The sequence below is a fragment of the Xiphophorus maculatus genome, chromosome 1, assembly GCF_002775205.1.
Source record: "Xiphophorus maculatus strain JP 163 A chromosome 1, X_maculatus-5.0-male, whole genome shotgun sequence".
Lineage (NCBI taxonomy): Eukaryota > Metazoa > Chordata > Actinopteri > Cyprinodontiformes > Poeciliidae > Xiphophorus > Xiphophorus maculatus.
Window position 1 is genome coordinate 7,664,303 of NC_036443.1, and position 21,659 is coordinate 7,685,961.

Here is a 21,659-nt window from a genome sequence, read left to right on the forward strand (position 1 = left end):
TTTAATTGTTCTGTGATTATCCTTCCACGACATCGAGTGCGAGTTCAAACGTCTTCTACTATAAAGTTCCAGAGCAGGAACTTTACACTAACCGTATGTGCCGAACATATGTGTTGCTGATTTGTGTATATTGTGTGTCCTGGCTGAGCTCAGCTGAGCTGCGGGGCGTAACCATCATCCTTCAGCCAGAGTGGAAGTGCCAATGGGGACTGGGAGTTGTGATAAATGGTGCTCTCTCTATGAGGATGAGGCTGAGGACACAGGCGTGCTCACAGTAACACAGTTGAGTCCAAGCGAAGAAGGGACGATATCAGCTCTGTTTCAATGCCGGCTCCCTGGGCAAGAAGTGGGTCAGTTTGTCGACTCATTTTAAATTGAACCGGCGGGGGATGCGAGCCACTGCAGCGCTGCACCCCTGAACTCTACAAATCGACCTTATTTTGATTAAGCTGCCAGGGCGGTGGGATTCCACAAGTGAGCAGCTCCCAGTAGCCAAGAACAGACGTCTGTGGTCACACTGGGCAGCTCGTAGGGGACAACATTAAGAAAAGGTGCTTAACTGAATATACTCTTCACTCTCAAGAGGATCCAAAATTTTAAGCTTAATTCCCAAATGATTTATTCTAATGTACTGACTCAAATTATATTGGACAAAAAAAAGATTATTTTTACTATTTTTCTTTTTATGTCTTTCATCTCATTCCTGAACGTTCCCTTTGCAGCTAACAAGATCCTTTTCAGTACATCACATTTTCAGGGGTTAGGGTTAGAGTTCAGCTGTTATTTCCCAAAAGAAGCAATTAAGCATGCCTCAATAAAGAAATATAACATCATAAAAGAGAAAAAGTCAATTTAATACTTGTTTAATATTTGTTAATACAAATTGCTGGAGGGGGGTAAAGAAACAAAAGAAGGAAAATTAGGGACCACTTCTGACAATTTCAGGATAATCGCATGCTGAATTCAAAAACACCATCATTAGTCGCCAGTCTTACACAGAGTTAGCAAACCTTCAGTTTTAATCTGTTAAAAGTATGTTGGTGAAAAAATTGGCCTTGAGTGTTATTTAAAATGCTGCTCTCACCACTTTTAAGACAGTGCTGTTTTTCAATTGCATTGCATTGTATTTTTAGCATAACCCTTTAATCCTTCAAACAAATTTTGTTTTTGTCTTTTTATGGGAATAAAAAAAGTAGAAAAAAAATCTGTTAAAACTGCAATCTCTCAGGTGAAGATGATATTGTTGCCAAAGTAGCATATTTTTCTCAGGATAAACTGAAATAAAAGTGAAGGCTGTTTCAGAATCCTCTCTCCATACTAACAATGCCAAACAATGGCAATTGTTTTACAACACCATAACCATATATTTGAGACATTAACCGTTTCAGCATTCAGCCTGTTTTAAATGTCAGAATGCTTTCGACATAGGGTTCATTCAATTAAAGCCAACTTTAACTGAACTCTAGTTTGTTTGTCTAGAAGGTTTGGTTTGTATTGGGAGGTGTGAATGCGTAATCAAGCTTTGATGCGGACCAAAAAAGCAAACTCTGGTCCGTCTAAAAACCTAAGTCTCTGTTCGGTTGAAGTGAACTCTGGTGAGGTGTGAATGCAAGCGGACAGGAGACCGCTCCAAAAGTGGGAAGCAGGATACAGCTCAGGGCATTCTGGGTAAATACAACCAAAACAAACATTAAAGTCTAGCGCTAGGGGAGAAATAGCTCATAGTCTTTTACCAAAGAGAAAAGAGAAGTCCTACAACCTCTAAAATCTGTGGCTACTTTATTTTTTGTTTATATTTTGTGAAGAAGGAAGTTGTGCTCATGTCTTCTTCTTTTTGTGTCATTTCCTTAAGTCATTCTTGGTGCAGCACCACCACAGTTCAGGAGGTGAACAGATTTTTAATTGGTTTGGTTCATGTGACACAGTGCAGTGTGAAAGCAAACTGCGGCAGCTGAAAATACAACAAATGTTGCAATTTCCGTGCCCAATCAAACGTAGTCCACACCTATATATTTCTGGGTAAATCAAAATGTGACACAGCAATTATTAATTCTATCACTTCTTGGTATCCAGAGCATGGACAGTTATCTGATGGTCATCCAGGTCCTCCCAGAAATAAATGAAACAAAAAAACACTGTGTGAAGCTGAGCTGTTGATCAATGAAGTCGCACTTCTGTCTAATTCAACATGAATTGGCTGCATTTTTTTCCCACTTTTTCAAAAACCCTGACGTGGGAAGAGCAGCACAAACATTTTCCCTTTTGTAACATTGCCCCCATCCTTTTCAACAGAGATCCAAAACGTTGATTAATCTGCACCATCCTCTGTTGATATGCCTCTTTAAACAAGCTGCATGCACATTGTCTTGTTTGCTGGCATTGTAGAACCTGATGACTTTCTTCTTGCTTGCATAAATTATTGATCCTTGACACTCTCCATTTGCCGCGGTGCTAAAGATTTTGTGTTATTTATAGGCAGCATTTGGACCGGCAGCGGCGTTTGTTTGCCTCTGTTGATGATTATTTCTCTCATGAGTTCTCACATTGGGCAGCGGTCAGGCTTCAGGGTCGCGTTCGTGTTCTGCCGACCCAGGTGGTCTTGTAGTCAGTGGGCTGAAGGTGAAGCTGTGTTCTACTTTGTTACTTGGCATGGGCTTGTTTGGCAACTGGCACCGACTCTGTGCAGCCTAATTTTAGCTCCTTTCCTTCACAGAGACTAGTTGTGCTGCTTCATCCTTTTTTGTAAACTAAAGATGAATAGCAGGTTGTTTTTCTACGTTCAGAATAAAAATTTCTTTGCTTTCCAGCCTTTATTCTTCCATGTAAAGGAGTTAGAATCTCACAGTTTCTGATTTATTATTAATACATTTGTTCCAATCTTTTGAGTATTTTTTTTCCAGATTAGCATATGTAGACTAACAGTTTGCCCATTTATTGTAAAAGAGCTCAAAGTCCATCCATTAGATGGAAAACATCTGCTAATATAATTTGTCTGGTTTTACCAGAGATTCTTGATCAGATCTAAATCTGGAAGGTAAACTTTAACACTTTTGCTTCCACTAATGTCTATTCTTCCAGGTTTACTTTCTGTTTAGCCCCGTTTACTTTCCAATCAACTCTGACCAGCTTTCCTGGCCCTCCTGAAGAAAATCATCACCACAACATGATGCTGCCACCACATTGTGTTCAGTGTGATACACTGATTTTCATTAGAAAAGCAAAATAATTAAGATCATGTATCATATTTTTTACAATCCACAATTATGCAGTATTTTGCATTAGTTCAAAATATCCTCTATTATGAATATTTTTATAACATTAAAAAACACAATTTATTTTGACAACTTCACTTATAAACCATTTAAATCATTTCAAGCAAGAGGAGAATGAACTAAAATAAGCACTTGAAACACTTAAAATTTGTTGTTTAATATTATACATTAAACAACAACAAAAAGGTTTCAAGGTATATGAATAAATTTGCAAGATGCTGTATATTTCAGGACAATGTAGAACTTTTTTTAACTGTAGAGTACACTTGACGATTTGCCATTAAAATAAAAAAAACAACAAAAATATAGTGGTGAGACAACAAATTTCATTTGTAGTTAAAAACTGCACATTTAGATTTTCATTTAAATCATGCTTAATGTGAAACTAGTGAACTAACGAGTTCACATAAATTTAAATTAAAGTTGATTCTATTTTTTTATTTTGTTTAGCTCATAACGATGGGTTTTAGTAAAGAATAGCTGGCAAGAATAAACAGCGTTTTCGACTTTCATGAACTTCACCATACTGCCCATGCTGTGAATGCATACACTGTGGGTGATGGTGTAGGAAACAGGGGGGCAGAAAACAGGACTAGAACACAAACAAGAGAACAATTTGACGCCAAGAATTTCATGAAGTAGGAAAACACTTTGTTGCTCTGATTAAGATGGTGTCATCTTGGTTACTGTGGTTATTTATTAAAACCTTTTTTTTTTATTTATAGTTTTGTCCAGTGTTGTATAGTAACGAAGTAAAAATACTTCACTACTTTACTTAAGTATATTTTGGAGTACTTCATACTTTCCTCGAGTATGAAAATTTTTGATGACTTTCACTTTTACTTCACTATATTTCCGAACTTAATTGCGTACTTTTACTCCGATACATTTTCAATGTGTGGTTTAGTTACTCGTTACAAAAAAGCGAGAGAGAGAAACGAAGTGTTTTGATCCCACCTACTGATTAGCAAGTAGCAAGCAGGCTACCGAACAAAGTCGGTAGCCTACTTGCCTGAGCTGGTTCATCACCTCCAATAGGATACACCTGTTTCGCTTCTCCCATTAAACACAAAGCAAGTCTCGCAATCAGCAGCAGCCACGTGGAGGAGGAGACGGAGACCACAACGACTGCAACTACGTCAGACACGGCTCCAGGGGAACCACCAGCTGGTGATGAGAGCCCATGGCCTTATTTAAACACAATACATGCTTTCGTGGGTGTTAAAGATTCGTCGAACCACATGCAGTTTATGTTATTCCTGCCCGAAGATGTGGAAATTCTATCTTACAAAAACTCCCCGTCCAACTTGAAGAAACACATCGAGGTAACGTCTTATGAAATGGTTATAATCCTCCTGTTTCAGTAACTATAGCTTGGTCACTAGACACTACTGTATTGTGAAACGTTGACCATTAATGAACTTTGTTTGGCATTGTTTCAGTTCCACACGTGGTGTATTTAGCTGAGGCCTAATGTTGACTGTAGCAGGCTACCTAGACTCCTCTGTTCAAGGGGGGACAGAAGCCATAGCGATAGCAATTTAGACTAAATTTAACGAATATAGGAAAGGCATGCAAGTTCAAAACCAGGTTTACAGAAGCCAATAAGCTGCATTTCCCTCCCAATTCTTTTTTTCTTTTGCATAATGACCAGTTGTGTGCACCACCTACTGACTGTAGCATTGACTGATTCACTGATTTGTGAAGTAGAGTAATCGTAACAGATCTTTTTCTTCATGTTGGCCGCATTTTCTGTACTATTTATTTTTCTCATTTTCAGCACTGACCTTACTTGAAGGGAAAACTTAAGGCTTACAAAAACTTTGTATTTTCTGTCCTGGAGGGTTTACTAAGAAGCTGGTTCAGTTGTAAAGCAGGCTAAGTTAACCTTGTGCTATAGGTAAAGCACCTAATTTTCTTAACTAAATGATGCCTGCAGGTATATCTATTAGCAGGTTTGATTTTGCCTGCACTTGGTTGGGTACATTATTTTAAGTGTATTTGACAAGTTTACCAAAATATAAAAAATGTCATTCAAACTGCATTTGCTTTGTTTTACTTTTTACTTGTACTTTTCATTACATTACTTGAGTACATCCATTTTTACAGTAATTTCCATACTTAAGTACAAGAAGTTTCAGATACTTTAAGACTTTAACTCAAGTAACATTTCAGTCAGTGACTTCGACTTTTACCAAAGTCATATTTTGGAGAGGTACTTATACTTTTACTTGACTCTCAGATTTCAGTACTTTATACAACACTGGTTTTGTCATCTTCGTTTACCCATTCTTACAAACAGCAACCCCTATGGTTCATACTCTGACTAGTCTCCATCTTACTATAACTTTTTTTTGTGTGTGTACGTTTTTGTTGTTTTGTTTTGGACTCCCTCTTTGGATTGGCCTAAACCCTTCTTGTTATTTGCATGTCTATCTCTGAGATCTCCCGTAGAAACCTTGATTTCATGCTACAGCCTCTTTCTCTTCCTCCCATGCAGATGTTCAGGAAAGAGGCAAATGAACACTGATGTGGCTCATTAAAACACCTGACCCAGAGGAAGTCATGGTGCTAGAGCCGGAACATTTGAGGACTCAGAACAAATTGTGAAAGCGTCTCAGTTTAGGGGTTAACATTCTCTCCAAATACTGCCTCTGTGACATTCTTTCTACTTTTTCCGGAGTGAAACTCTTTCTCCAATATGTTCTGCAAGGATACGTGACAGTGGTTTGAACTTCTTGTGCTTTTCAACCCGTTCTTGTTGCTCTTCCTCCGTTATGGTGTGTTGTACCTGCATTCCTCTCAAATTATTCATCATCAATAACCCAAATCCTCCTGCCTGCCAGGTCTCCCCTTGGGTCCTCTGTTCTGTCCTGTGCCAATGCTGACCAAGTAACAACTTCCCCATGTGAAAAATGAAGCCAATATGGAAATACCAAAAACTGCAGTTTATTAAATGGACACTGGAGAAGGCCTAAGAACTCCCGTTGGTCCCCCAGCTTGAAAAATGACCAGCATTAGTGCAAAAATAAACATGTTTCTGCCCTGGTCAAATGAATCACTGTTAAGGGTTGCACCACACTGAGTGACAGGTGAGTTACCCAGTGGACGCAGCTGAGTTTTGTTTTCTCTCAACTCCAGCTGCAAAACACAAACTGGTGTAGCCTAATTCTTGTATAGTTTTTAAACAGAAGCTTATCAAAAGGCACTATATTTTTATGTTCAGGTGTAAACTTAACCTTTGAAAAATCAATCTTTTACGATTCCTACATATTTCTGCAGTTGAAATTTCATTGTATTTCATAGTTCTAGTTTTCCCAGTCTATTTAAGTCAAATATTAGTGTGCAAATACAAAACTGTATTGACACACAGATGGCTAGATAGATGGTTTTCCAGTACTTACCTTATTTAGATTGATTACTGTGTGTACACGACAAATCTAAGTGCTTTAAGCCTCAAGTACAAACAAATGTGGAGCATCCAAGCTGACAGATAGCAACACCATGACCATAACAATGACTTGTAATATAAGCTTTATTTCTATACAGTTGCATGAATAATTTTGACATTTAAGTGATCTGATGCTACTCATGTAATTTTGTGAAAGCAGTTTTGTAATGTTGTAGTTGGTTTAAAAAAGAAAAAAAAATCTTTTGCCCTAAAATTTGGTTCTGTTTTTTTTATTTAAATTTTTTATTTTTTTATCGACCAGTAGTGTTTCTTGTGAAAAGTATTATCACATTGTTAAAGTTCACTTCCTCTTGCTGGTTGTTCTGGTGGTTGAACACACATTTTAAAATTATTTTTTAATCTCCAAAGTATTATTAGTCAGATTAATTTCTGTCATTTGTCAAATAACTTGCTTAAGACTTGACACTTGCTTTGACTTTGGAGTTGAGTGGAAAGACTTGAGACTTACTTGTGATATGCAAAATAATGACTTGGTCTCAGCTCTACTGAAATTCTTTATCATATAGCATTTCCCTCCATTAGTTTATTTTTCATACATACCTACAATAAAGAGAAATTTTATCAAGGCTTTGTGGCTCATTCTATGTCACTTTTTGGCAATCGTTTTTAACTATCAGCATTTATTTTTCGAGCACAGCATTAAATTAGCGCCTGAGAGTTGTGAATGCTGGCATATTTACACCCAACTGTGTTACGGGGGTTTCGGTTTGAGAGCTTAAAATTTGAGTAGCAATGTGTTTAACTTATTAATATTTAACACGCTTTACATTATGACGGCTTCTGCCAGTCGTGCCATAAGTTAGCACAGTAAAAATGCCTATCTTCTCTTTTTTGGTATGACACAAATGTTATTCTCTATGAAATTGGGAGCATCAGTGCTATCTGAGAATTAGGGGTTGTGCAGTTAAGCTCAAACTTATTTCTGCTCCTTATTAATTTAATTATAGAGTCAGTACAATTTTTATTCTCAGTCAGACTCAAGTCAGTATTTTGGCTGGGCCAATCTAAAACGTCAATATTTTGGTGAAATGTTAAAGGTTACTTTAAACCTAAATCTGCCAGGGGTATGAATATGTTTGGAGTTAGCTTTGTGTTTTTTGAGCGGTGCAATTTTAGAAGCTCACCCAGAGAACTGGACACTTCCGCTGGCGCCATTTAGAATTTGTTAGAAACACAAATTGGCTCAGCTTGGTAGCACTGCCTCTAAGAGAATGGGTTGAGTGGGGCATTTAGTTGTGGCATAGATTTGACTGCCAAAGTTGTGAGCTCAGCCTTTGTGCCCTGACAGCCAAGCAGATCATCTGCTCATATTTTTGGCCTCATAGGATCTTCATGTCGCCATGTGTGTGAATGTGTGTGTGTGAGATCTTTTCATCCTTGGTCTGTCTTTCACACCCTCGATGTGCAGAGTGCGGTGAGTCACTTGCATGTGTGTGTAAAATGGGTTTCGGCTCAGTGGTACTTGCAGGGCCTGACTTGTGACATTCTCCTGGCCTTCACACTTTTGGCATTTTGAAATGTGTGGATGTTTTTACCATCGTCTCGGTGACCAAAACAGCCCATTTTAGACCTGTACATCTTATGCCTAAAATGATTGATTCTCCAAATAAGAAGAGAATGTAAACAGATCTTTATATATATATTTGTTCATTTATAAGATAAAATACAAAATGGGAAAATATAAAAACATAACTTTACATTTATGTCTTTTTTTTTCATTCTTGATTTCAAATATTTCTTAATTTCTTCAGTTTTCCCAGAAGTGATTAGTCTCTTTCCCTTTTGCTTGGACTTTTCTCTACCACTTTTTCTTCAACACTTTTATAAATTCATCCTCATCTGAATTGCATATATCAAATTCAAAAGAGAATTCATCATAGCCTCACACAGTAAATCCCTCTGCTGTGTTTTCTGCATGTTTTCTTCATCACACAAGAAAACATGCTTACATCAGATCGATACACACACACAAAGTATGACACTTTGGACACATTGCATAAGTTTGTTTTGCATAAAGTCTCTAACAAATTCAACTGCTGACATTCTTTCTATAAAATACGTTGTTTTGGTTCTTCCTCTAGTACCTGCATCATACTTATTTTCTGTTGTTCATTCCTTTAAATTCATATCAAAGATGGGAAGCCTCCATCTGCACAGTCATGTATCAAATTGTGGGCTGAGATTTAACAACTACCGTACTTACACATCTTCAAAACTACGAATAGTAAAAAATTGCTAAGTTAACTTGGAGGTGGAAAAATCAAGAAAGGTTGAAAATAATAAAAGCAAAAGGTATTGAGTAATAATGTTGGCAAACAATTGTGGCACAGGTTACTGTGGCTCTCCTATAATTCATTCAATGAAATGAACAGCAGTGTCCAAAAAAGAGTCACCCTGTCTCAAACTACTTTGTTTTAAAATCTCTGTATTGTTTTTCATTAAAGGGACATTTGAATATAAACGTACTGCTTTTTAGGACCAAATTCAAATGTTCTTTTTTTTTTTTTTTAATTGGTTATTCATTCAATATGCTAAAATCTAAATGTCGCAAATTCAAATCCAGTGCAACCAACTGCATTAATAGTCACCTAATCAGAAAATAAAGTCCAGCTGTGAATTATTCAATTTCTACATAAACACAGCAGTTCAGACTGGTCATACTTTAGAAAGGCACAAAAAGCCCAGTAACATATCATTTGTTGTGATCTATTCTTTCCACTCAGTCTGTATCGATGCCTGTTGTGCCAGTTCTATAGCTATTTATAGCCTATGTAGTATAATCTATAGAAGGCTGTATTGTTAAACATATTTATGGGTTGGAATCCATTAATAGCGCTAACTATACAGTCTAACTTACCCAGCTTAGCAGCTGTAGTGGACACTGATGATAAATCTATGCTTCTTGTTTGGGCACATCCATGGCTCATAAAGCTTGATGGGGTCACCCATCGATACGTCGATGAGTTCACCATAATTTTCCCAAATGAGCACGTTCTATTATGCTTCTAAATGTAACCCTTCCTGTTCATGGGCCCAAGTAAAAATATTATCCCTCAAATTATAAAATCTTAAAAAGTTCAGAACTTTTTTCCTAAGCATTAAACTGCATGTAGTTACATCCTAAGTTTCTACATCGTTTAACTCAACAACCATAGCAATAATCTGAACAATGTGTAAAGCACATTATAGTGCAAAAGCAATAGAACTAGGTCAAGCGTCTGCAACCTTCAGCTCAGGAGCCACAAGTGGCTCTTTGGACCTTTTATTTTTATTTGTTTTTCAGCTTATTCCTGCAATAATTGCATTTCCACAAATTCCACTAAAAATACCAGTAGTCTTTATCTATTGTTATTAGGCTGGAAAATATATGTAAGTATAAACATCTTACACTGAGAAGTTGAAAATATACAGACAATAAAGCAGCTCTGAAAGTCACACGCCGCTGTGGTTTTTCATTCTTTTCTATTTACAGCATACCTGTTCTTAGCTTCCACTATCAGCAGCTCAGGTTCTGTGCTTCCTTCAAATGTGCTGTCAGAACATTTGTCTTGTTTTGCAGACAACATATGTCTAAGTGTGGTTGCAGGTTGCACTGATGATTTCAGTAAAAAGGTGTTGAAGGTCTTGATGTTTTATTTGCAGCAGTATTGATTATGAGTGTTAGGCAAGTGAGCTAAATGTCTGTTTAAACCTAGAGCAGTTTCCATGTGAAATGGAGAGGATGTGTGAACTCCTGTCAAACCTCATGTGGCCCATAAGAACATTCTCTGTGTTGTCAGCGATGGCCGTATTGCTAAGCAACAAGTTATAAAAATAAGTGTTCCCTTTAACTAGGCCGCTAGGGGAAGCTGTAAATGTTCTTACTGTGATGCAGCATCTTGTGTCAGCTCTGAAAGCTCTTCTTGTTAAATGGTAAATTCAGCCTTTGAAACAGTGGATTCCTTTGATACAAAAGTTATGGGTTCTGTTGTCTCCTTAACCTATTTTCTCCGCAGATAGCATATCAGTTTAGCAAAGCTTTTCAGACAGACTGATTAGTGCAATAATTCATCTTAGGAAAACATAAAAAAGTGACCTGTAAACTTTCTAAGAAGCAAATTTTAATGGAAAATCACTGATTCACATTTTCTTTTCAGTACATATTTAAAATATACCTGTAAATGAATGCAGTGCTGCTATGGTTTAAGAGTTTTAAATGTAGAACTCATAATTTGCCTCCTATTAGCTAAGAAACATTACAGGTATACAGTGTTATTTGAAACTTAATTCAGCAAAATCCACTCTTTCTCCATACTACTTCTTGCCATCATTCTGGTAGATGTTAACCATGGTTTTATTTGCCCAAAGAATGTTCTGCCATGTCTGCTGGTGTTTTAGATGGTTTTCTTTAATAAAGTTCAATCTAGCCCTAATGTTATTAAGGCTAAAGATTTGCTTGCATCTCTGTATTTACTTTCATTCAGTCTTCCCTTTTTTTGTAGATTTAGGTATTGATACGCCTACCTTTTGGTTGATGACTTTGTTGACTGTGGTGAAGGGATCTTCTTTCTAGAATTATATTTCATATTAAATACTGTTTTTTCAATCAGTAGATCAAAAGGTCAACCTTTAAATACAGTCAGTAAGTTGGAAAAAACATGCTTTGCAAAATAAAGTTTGGAGTGTCTTGTTTAAAAGGACTTCTCCTGCTCTTTATACATGAAGAGAGCATCTAAATAAGAAACTTAATGTAATTTGCATTTGCAGCACCATTGACCACTTGGAAGCGGAGGAGAGGAAATATGCTGATATGATATGCAAGGACAATTAAAAAGCATCTACTTAAGCAATCAATTAAGATTCATTAGTAGCAAATATGAATCATGTAGACTACAAGTAGAGAGGCAATGGTGCTCTTTCGCTTTGTATCAAGCTTGAAGTATCCCCCATTAGTAGTAATTGCTGTGTTCCCGATGCTATTTTTACATAATCTTTAAGTTGTGACTGGGAAAAAAAAGAAAAAGCTGCTCTCTTTTTCACATGTCTTCAGTATCAGAAGGGAGACGAAAAACAGTTTTAACCTGGGCGTGCTGGGAAAGACAAGCTTGTGGATGTGGAGACAGGGGGGGGTCTGAGGGGATTCTAAGTGTTAAAGAGTAATGGGCTGTTGTTGTGATCTGAGGCAGCACGTGTCTCTCTGGCACAAAGTATATTTCTTACCACTGTTGTTGGTAATCATAATAACAGCAAGTCGTTTGCATTGTTTCTCTGCAGCTCTCTCTGTCTCAGCTGGCAGCTACTTCACGCTACCCGACCATCAGCCACTCCAGCTCGTCGTTACCGTGGCAACAGTCATTTCCTTCTCTGCTCCATCCTTCCCCATTGGCATCAGCCCACCAGCTGTCACATGTCGTAAGATTTCCACCCCCGTTCCCTTACACACACACACACACACACGCAGTCGTGGTCTCACACTGAAACTTCACATACATGCCAAAGGAAACGCAAAAGCATTTAACAAAGACAAGCATTTACAGGTTTGACATTTCTGAACAAAACACGCTAAATGGTTTGAATATCCTCAAGACAATGGAGGGAGTGATTGAGTTCAAGCATACCAAGCCTTGCTGAAGTGTTCACACGCCTTCACATTTTTCATATTTTGTCATGTTACAACCGGAAACTCAATGTATTTTATAGGACGCTATGTGACAGACCACTATTACAGCTACAAGTTTTTAGAGTACGTCTCTTGTGTTTTTTTGTATTGAGAGACTGAAAGTTTTGTCCATTATTCTTTGTAAAATAGCTCAAGATTAGTCAGACTGTATGAAGAGCATTTGTCATTTCACAGATTTTGACAGAGTTTTGCCACAAATCTCGTGATCTCAAGATTTACTCTCTTTTCCTGTTTTCAGCATTCGAGATAAATATTATTTACGTAATCTTTTTTATATCTTTATGTAAATACTACCTTACTATTTTAGCACGGGGTCTTAAAAATCTACATGTTGTCTTGTATCTAGTCCAACTTTAATCTATAAATTCAAGCCAGTTTTGTAACATCGATAGATTTATTTCTCAATGATCTTGGACAACTTAATGATGTGCATTTAAAATGATGTTACAAACTACAAGTCCTAACAAGCTCAATGAAACGAAGGGCATCCTGTTAATGCACTCAGCTCATATACTGTTGCAAAGCTGAGGAAGTCAGCTGCACTGTGCGGATTTTAATACCTCTGGTGAATAATTTACTGGAATGATGCAGGAGTAACCTGCTCCCTGCTGTTGTGGGTGTTTGCTGCTGAGAATTGGCTAGGACTCATTTTGCCTTTGAAAACTGCCTTGTCTCTGCTAAATTAGACCATGTTCCCCCACAATGATGCACATATTTGGGAAGTGATGCAGAGCACGATGAAAACAGTGGTGCAATCTCACAAAGTGAGGATAGATGAAGTAACCACACCCCGACACACACACACACACACACACACACACACACACACACACACACACACACACACACACACACACACACACACACACACACACACACACACACACACACACACACACATTCTAACCTGATTAATAGAGAAAGATGTACAGCTCTTTAACTTTTCACATTTTTGTACATATACACAAAATCCACCACTGTTTTTAATGTATTCATCATTTCCCAACAGTATGCATTTTGGAATGAAACATGTTCTAATTTACAAATGTATGTAAATGTAAAATGCTCTCTCACCTACATATATAGAGACAGAGAGATTTCATCTCAGGCTTGGGTCCTTATTTTACGTGGTCCTAGGCTTGTGCTCCTCTGGATTGCGATGACGGATGTTTCTCCAGGTATTTGTTGGAGCTCCGATGACCACGGCCACTACTGTTGCCTCCACCTGCCAGGCTCTTTCTAGCTCTTCCCTGAGCCCTTGCTGTTTCTCCAGTTTCTCCTTTTTTCTGATGTTTCCATCACTTGAATGACCACATCAATCACAACGACTGTCCGCTGCTGCTTATCAGTGATCACATGGTTGGCCCACTGCCATTTTGTCCGTTTGTATCTGAAAGCCCCCAAGGATCTTAGCTCGGTCATTCTCCACCACCTTGGGAGGTGATTCCCACTTTGACCTAGGGATCTCCAGTTCATATTCCACACAGATGTTTCTGTACCTGGCACCATCCACTTGATTATGGTGTTTCATATTTTCCTTTTCTGCTAGTATCTTACAGCCTTCAGCCTTCTGTGAGATGTTTAAATTTTTCTGGGGCTTCTTTGCACAGCCTGCATTTGATATCTTTGCTGGTGTGGTAGATCTGTTCTGCCATGATCAGTGCTTCTGTGCTGTCTTTCAGTCTCTTGGTAGAATTTGGTCATATCAGTCACTTCAGCTATCTGTCGGTGGTACATCCTAATCAGCTGTTCTTCTTCCCATGATGGTTCTTTCAGCTTCTTCTCTTCCAGTTTTTATTGTCTGCAACATTCACTAAGCTCTACATCACTTGGGATTTTCCTCATGTATTCTTGGAACTTAGATATTTCATCTTGGGTGATGACTCTGATAATCACTAGACCTCTATATAAAGGGGAACATTAGTGGACTCATTGTAAGCTAGGAAGGTAAGCATCTTGAGCTGTGAATGTTCAATCTATTATTCTAATATGTTGCCCAACTGCAAACCTACAAAGACTTGTCTTGGCAAGTAGAGTATTAATTATAGAAGCATTAAATTAAGTAGAAAAAGGCAGCTCTGGATCTTTTCACAGATCCTCTATTCACTTTGAATAAGTGGAAAACATGGTTTTGGGATAATTATTAACAGCTTCTTTCACAATACTAGCTTTTATGGAAGAGTAGCGAGAAGAAAACTGCTTTTCGAAGAAAGCCAGCATCATTCCATTGAAAATGTAGAAAATCTTTCAGATTTATTCCCTGATTTGACATATTTTGAGAGTCATTTCTGAGGTTTCAGAAACACTAACATGCCTCATATTAAGGCTGCAAAGCTGCATGGAGCTGAAGGCATTAAGTGTTGACATGAGTGAAACAAATAGATGCTGATCCTTATATCCAACTGGATCAGCTGTTTGTCTTGTAAAGGAGGACAAATGTGTGCATAGATAAAGGGCTAAAACAGACAGTTTGGGAATAAACAAAGGCAAGGGAATGAACCTGCTGGTAAAAAATGTCTAACTCAACATTTTTATAAAACTTATTCTGCTATCTATCCAGCTGTAGTGTCTTAACTAATGTTAAAAAAAATACTATCTTTAACAAAAAAAAAAAAACTGATATAATGCAAAATACTCTGACTTTTATCTTGGCAGATAAAAGTTGGACTAGAAATTTAAGCTAGATAAGGTATTCTGGCAGTCCTCCTCACAGCACGACTTGGTCTATGTGAGCCAAATTCAATTGTAATTTTTTTTTTTGCAATATTGTGTTCCTGATTATTCTTTTATCTTCAGCAAGACTCATTCGCAGTTCCTGGATTATTCAGGTAATATGATTCATAGCCTAAGCTGTATGGATTTCAAGCATAATAGATGGGAGAAACATAATAAAAGAGCTGCTGTCTAGTTAGGAATCCCATTTCAAGTTGTACTGCAACACAACACCGTCTTTACAGTCTAAAGTGAATAGAAAGGGGGGGGAAAAACAACATTTCTCATTGCAAGAAATGTTTCGTACCTTTTAGATGAATTGCTAAGATAATATTTTGCTTTCTGTAAATTTCCTTAGACTGCTACAGTCTCATGCTACTATAAAATGCTAATTAAAAGAAATGGATGAATAAATGGAAGTCGACACACCCAATGCCTTTTTTCTCTGAGGCACCATACTTGCCCAAAAAAACATATTTTGTTTAATTTTACTTGTTCATTTCAAGCTGATTTTGTGTTTCCCTTGAGAATTTTGGTTTCTACATTAGAGGCAACTCAAAAGCTAGCAGTTAATAAAGTTAAGGAACGTTTGACCCTTAAGTCACTGCCTGGAAATAGTTCTCATTTATAATTCCCTAGGTGGTTTCTTTTAGTAAATTCAGAATTTACTGTTTAAACCTCCATTTGTCCTTGTAACCATAAAACCTGAGCACACCTGCCCATGAAAATCACTCATCTATGGGTTATCACATTGCAATAGCTTAATGTCAGCAAGTTCAAGGGCACCAATTCTTTGGACAATTTAACATTTTTAAAGCTACTATCTCATACCATGCTAACCTCAGAGTTTATTAAGACGCTGGCTGTTCAATCACATGTTGTATACTCGTGTACTTTATGTATATACAACAACATGGTATTGGCCAATGTTATTACTGACATGTCTGACGGAAAGTCAAATAATATTCGACTCTGTGTCTTCTGATAGGCAAGCTAAAATGTGTGTGAGGAGCCAGGAAGGAAACATGTCTTCATTAGCTCTCTATAGATAGTTGTTGGTTTGGTCCAACGTCCAGCTGTGTATCTGTGACAGTGAAGGAGGGATTAATGTTTGCACTATAAACCACAACATTATTTCTTGCCTGTGAGCTCCCCTCTCACGTTGAGCTAAAAATCTATACAGGCTATACATCTACATACATAATTAATGATTTATTATTTCTTAATTTGCTACACAAACACACACATATAAGATATATTTTGGATAGTAATCCATAAATGTTCAATACTATTAAGTCATATTAAGAACTGAAGCTGTTGTTTTCCTGTACCAACACAATAGCAACAATGCAAGAACTTCTTTCCAAATCATTAAGTATATTTAATATCTTATCAGCTGCTATGAATTGTATATAAAGTCAATTCAAAACCAAAGTGAACTCACAATTCTGACACCTTTATATAAAAACATTGCTTGTATAAATCATATTTAATAATATTTTCTTAATTATAAAATAGTGTTCAGAAGGGAAAATACCCCCAGTAATAAGAGTTACTTATGTCTGAAAAGCTTTTTGTTACTTCTGAAGTGGAGCGCACAATATACTGCCACTTATTATTTGCAAAATTATAAAAAAAAACATAAACCTTGATCATTTTAAGTCAGTCCTACATGTTACCTCAGAAGCTGTTGTGTAGACTCCCATTAAATTCATATAGTTTCAGTGTTTCTATTGTCTCCAGAAACAAGTAGGTTCGAGGTCAAAGGCTTGGAGAAATGAACATAATATAGAATAGGCTGTTTACAGCATTTGTAATCATGAATATAAAGAAGAAAATGTTCTGCTACAGTACTTTGTAAAATCCTCAGTGTATTTTAGGTAAATGTTTTTGTGATAGATCAGTACAAATTCTGTATAGTGATAAAGTGAAAGGAAAATAATTCAAGTTTTTTTTGGTTTTTTTTACAAACAAAAATGTGGCATGTATTTGTATTCATCTGCATTAAATCTATACTGGAGTGTTTGACTATTCTTTTCTGGAGTTCACTCTAATTGGATGGTGACTGTAATGAGTGATTGCCAAATCTTGCCACAGACACTCAGTTGAATCCACATATGAACTTTAACTGGGCCATTCTAAGATGATCTAAACTCTTCCATTGTAGCTGTGGTTGTATGTTTAGGCTTGTTGTTTGTTGGAGACCGGTAGAGGTCTTTTCCACCTCTACTGGTCTTTTGTTTCCAGTGTATTGATCTTCACCCACCTTCACAGTAACGATAACCAGTTTCACTGTTCCTGTTGAAGGAAAATATGCACAAGCCATGAGGCTACCTATACTTAGTTGTTTTACATGTAGATGAAAAGCAAACCTTTAGTCTCATTGGACCATATCACTTTTTTTATGTTTCTTTTTTTTTTTTTTTAGCAAACTACAATCAGGAATTCTTGCGGTTTTCTTTCAATATAGTCTTCTACTGTATATCTTATTGCAAAAATGTGAAAACAAAGTATTAGTTTATTTCCACTCAACAATTCAACCCTTTGCTTATGCTGTCACATACAATTTTTTAAAATATATACTAGTTTGATTTGTTAATTTGAAGAAATGTGAGAACGTTCTAAGGCTATGAATACTTCTCCACCTTGGTTTATGATATTTTAATGAGACGTCTTTGAGTTTCTGAAAAATATTTGACACAAATCCAGAATCACTAAACTGGAATTTTGGCAATGTAGAAGAAACATGCAAACATTCATCTGAAGGCACACAGATCTCAGCTGTTGTAGTTCAAAGTGATGTGCTGCAAGTGAAATTGGAATCTAGCCAATAACTTGTAGGTCGCAGTGAGTATGATGAAACTGCTTCCTTCACTTCTGACATCCTGTGGTTTCCTCTAAGCTTCTTTTTTAATAGAGATAAAATGTCAGACCACATTTTTTTATTGTTGCATTTTATGTGTTTCTTTCCAATGACAAAAAAAAAATTAATACAATTAGAGAGGCACCAAGAAATCAGCCTAACATTGAAATCAAACAGTTATGCTTGATCGACTAAATTTTATGTTTTCCCTTTCATTAAATGCATAAAAACAGTCAATAAACAGATACACTAAAGAATGTAAAATAATGTTTTTTTATTTGTTTTAAAATCTGATTTTGATGCATAAATAGGGATAAACTTTTAATTTATTCATGTTCTAACCTGCTGGATTTAAAATTACTACATCATAGTAAGTGGTAGTACATCATGTGTCCTTAAGATAATAACATCAGAGTCAGTTAAAATCAAACTTTATAGAAAACTAGGAAAACCTTATTGCTGCATCTTCATTTGTTTATTCTAGATGAGTAATTAGAATCAGAGCAAACATTGACAAGGACCAAGTAAACCCAGACCAGGGTAAGCTCCTTACCTCCTCCTGTGACAAGTGGCTGCTGTGTGTGAAAGATATATATTTCCACTGTAAGCTCAGGGAGTCAGAGCATTAGGCAATTTCTAGAATCAGTTTTGACAAATCCACTGCAAGCTTTTTACTTATTGCCTCATTCTTTTAATCCAGGCCTTCATAACCCAATTTTACTTTCCATGGATCCAGTTGTCAGCTGTGTTTAGCAAAGTCGGTCCTTCTCCTGGTTTTTATTTCTCTTTGCTTGTGATTGTACTGTACTGAGTCATTTCTTTATGATTCATGTGTCTCTGCCTACACTTTTGTGTGATTGGCTTATAATTAGACAGTAGAATTTGCTTTATGCCATTCTGAGTGATGAGTGTGAAAGTGAACTTAATTAATGGGGAATAGTCTGACTTATCAGTGTGGATAAACAGAGCTGGTTCCTGATTTTCTGCCATGCTGCTGCATTAATCCTATTTATTGCATTATGTATAGATCGGTCCTTGTGTCTTTTTGTAGGCCTGCTCAGCTGTCAGCAGCATCACCCACCTGGAGATGGACCTTCAGCGGGAAGGCGGCAAAATGACCTCCAAGGACGAAGAAGGGGATCATCTTCAAGAGCTGCCCTTCACCCCCATCCATGCTCCTGTCATTACTCTGGGAGTGAATGTGCCGAGGTGAGGTGTTCATGTTGTGTGTCCCCAATTGTAGCGGGATTTAATGTTACTTAAATCCTCCAGGACAGGTTGGCTGACGGTGTCATCAGCTGCTTAAAATTCATTAAGAAATAGTTAAATATTCCAAATTAGCATCATGGAGTCACACTAAAATCAATTTGTATTTTTGCCATACAGCACATGTTGATGTTGATATTGGGAGAGAATGTTGTTGACCAACTTGGAAGGTGCTTTTTAAAACTACCTGCCAAACTGTATGTAAACAGACGGTACACTCAACACAGAAAGCATATTTCTTGCCAAGAATGTAGCTACAGGTTCCATTTTCTGAAGAAATGTTTCTTCAGAAAATGACAAAAGCAATGTTCTGTCATCTTCACATATCCTGGATTTTCTCTTACTTGGTTCTTGTTTTTGTTTTGAGAGTTTTCCGTTTTTAAAGGACACATCTATTTCTTCCCAGTCGTCCATGTTTGTTTACGCTGAGCTTATGTTTGGACTCAAGAGATTTTGTGAGTTTTCCCATCTGACATCTGACTATTGGTGAGGCAAATCAGTTCGTGTGTGGTGTGTTGCTCCTGCCGTGTGGCTTCACACCACACATTGTACAACCAAACCTGTTGTATCCAAGACTTTTTATCGCCATGTGTGGCGTCGCTAAGGTCTTGAAGGTTTGCCAACAATTTTAAAATTCTGCCGTTTGAACCAGGCATAAGGCTAAATAAGCATTTGGCCCTCAAATTCTCCAAGCTGGTCCGATGTGTAATAAAGGATTAATGTGGGAAGATTCACCTCATGCCCACTGATAGGTGACAGCAGGATCATCAATATCAATGTGTGAACTGTGAATTTGTTGAAAAACTAATTCTTAAAATTGGATATTTCCCCCCACTGGATCATTTTTATTTCAACTGAAACTTTCAGTCAACTTTTCAGTTATCTATCAATTAACTTTCAGTTGGTTGATAGATAAATAAATAAATAGGATTGATTTGACATCAACTTATTAAAAATCTATTTTAATAAGTTGATGTCAAATCAATGCTACTGCAATAACAGATTATTGAATAACTCCCACATCTTTATCAGAGACGCCAATAAATGTGGTCTGTGCTGTAAAACAGTGTGGAGAGCCTCCACCCGTCAGGCCATAGAAAATCTAAATCTTAAATAACCTTTTTAGCGGGTACTCAAATGTGGAGCGTCACGTTCATTGTCATCTCCCAAACTCAGTGGAAATGAAACATTGTCCTCTACAATCCAAGGCCAACTGCTGGTCCAAAACTAAATAAAAGTAGTCTCTTGATATTGTTCACCTAATTATAGCTAATGCCTTTTTTGTCTCCTAATAAATATTTGTTATGCTTGGGTTTTTCCTCCTGGTTTTAATCTTTGCTACAGTTTCTGGAGTTCATCCATGTGAATCTTGCAGTTTCATCTTCATATAGAAACATATTAGTTTTTAAAAAATATATTTCAAAATTTACCCCCCTACTTTACGTATTTTTCTCCCACCACATATACATGCATGGATACTTACAACAATAATTTTTCTATGCTTGTTGAGTTAGTTTCCTGAAAGAGAAAGTACACTTTGCAAATAATGAGCATAGACACAGAGAAACAAAGCCTTGCATTGGTGAGCAGCATCTGTAAATAAGCAGCTGGCACTGAAACAATTTCTCAATCCCGGCATTTTGGATCCAGACACCATGTTGTTCAGTTCAGCGAGCTGAAACATCGTTGCCTCTTCACTCAGAGCCAGAACATCTTTTTGACTGTTTTCAGTCTGAAATGACCCACTTTTTGGAGAGGAACAATAAAGTCAAAAGAAGTTTAATCCAAGTTGCTCCGCATATCAGATGGAGCCCCTTTTTGAAATAAAGATGACGGCCTGAATATTAATCCAGAGTGACTAAATTAAGAGAGAAGTTTTAAGAAATGGGAAAGTGACATAATGCATGAAATTGATGCAGCTGTGGAGAAAAAAACAATTGATTCCCCTTGTCACTGCTGTCATTCTGATTAGTTTGATCAAGGCTTCTTTCTTTTGACATTTTTAATTACTGTCTCAACTATTTACCAAATGGACTCCGACCGTGTTAGTGCTATGACATTATTGCTCATTTCATATGCCTGCACTTTAGCCAGCCACCTGTGTGCTGCATTTATCACAGCCATGGCATTCCGAGTCAGTGTTAAAAGTATAAGTTATGAATGTTACCATAGTTCTGCTGAAACAGGTGGCCACTATGATTAGAGATAACTGGCAATTATGCTTGAAAATCCTGAGGGAGCGCTTTGGCACCCACCCGGTCCCCCTCTACTTCCCTCCCCTATAACTATTATCCTGGAGCTGCTGTTTGATGGATATTGCTGACATCCGTATGCTGTCTAATCATCGTTTCATCACATTTATGTTTAGTGCAGACGGATATTGCAACTCAAGTTTGGTTAAACGGGATGAAGTGA

General features: G+C 37.1%; 1 protein-coding gene across 1 annotated transcript in view; it reads left to right on the forward strand.

Annotated features, from left to right (window-relative positions):
• Window positions 1-21,659, forward strand: part of nphp4 (nephrocystin 4) — a 174,259-nt gene that overhangs the window by 84,105 nt on the left and 68,495 nt on the right. The window contains exons 12-13 of the mRNA XM_014473925.2: window positions 11,998-12,135; window positions 19,030-19,187. Coding sequence (XP_014329411.1) covers window positions 11,998-12,135; window positions 19,030-19,187 — 296 coding nt within the window. The remainder of the gene's footprint in view (window positions 1-11,997; window positions 12,136-19,029; window positions 19,188-21,659) is intronic.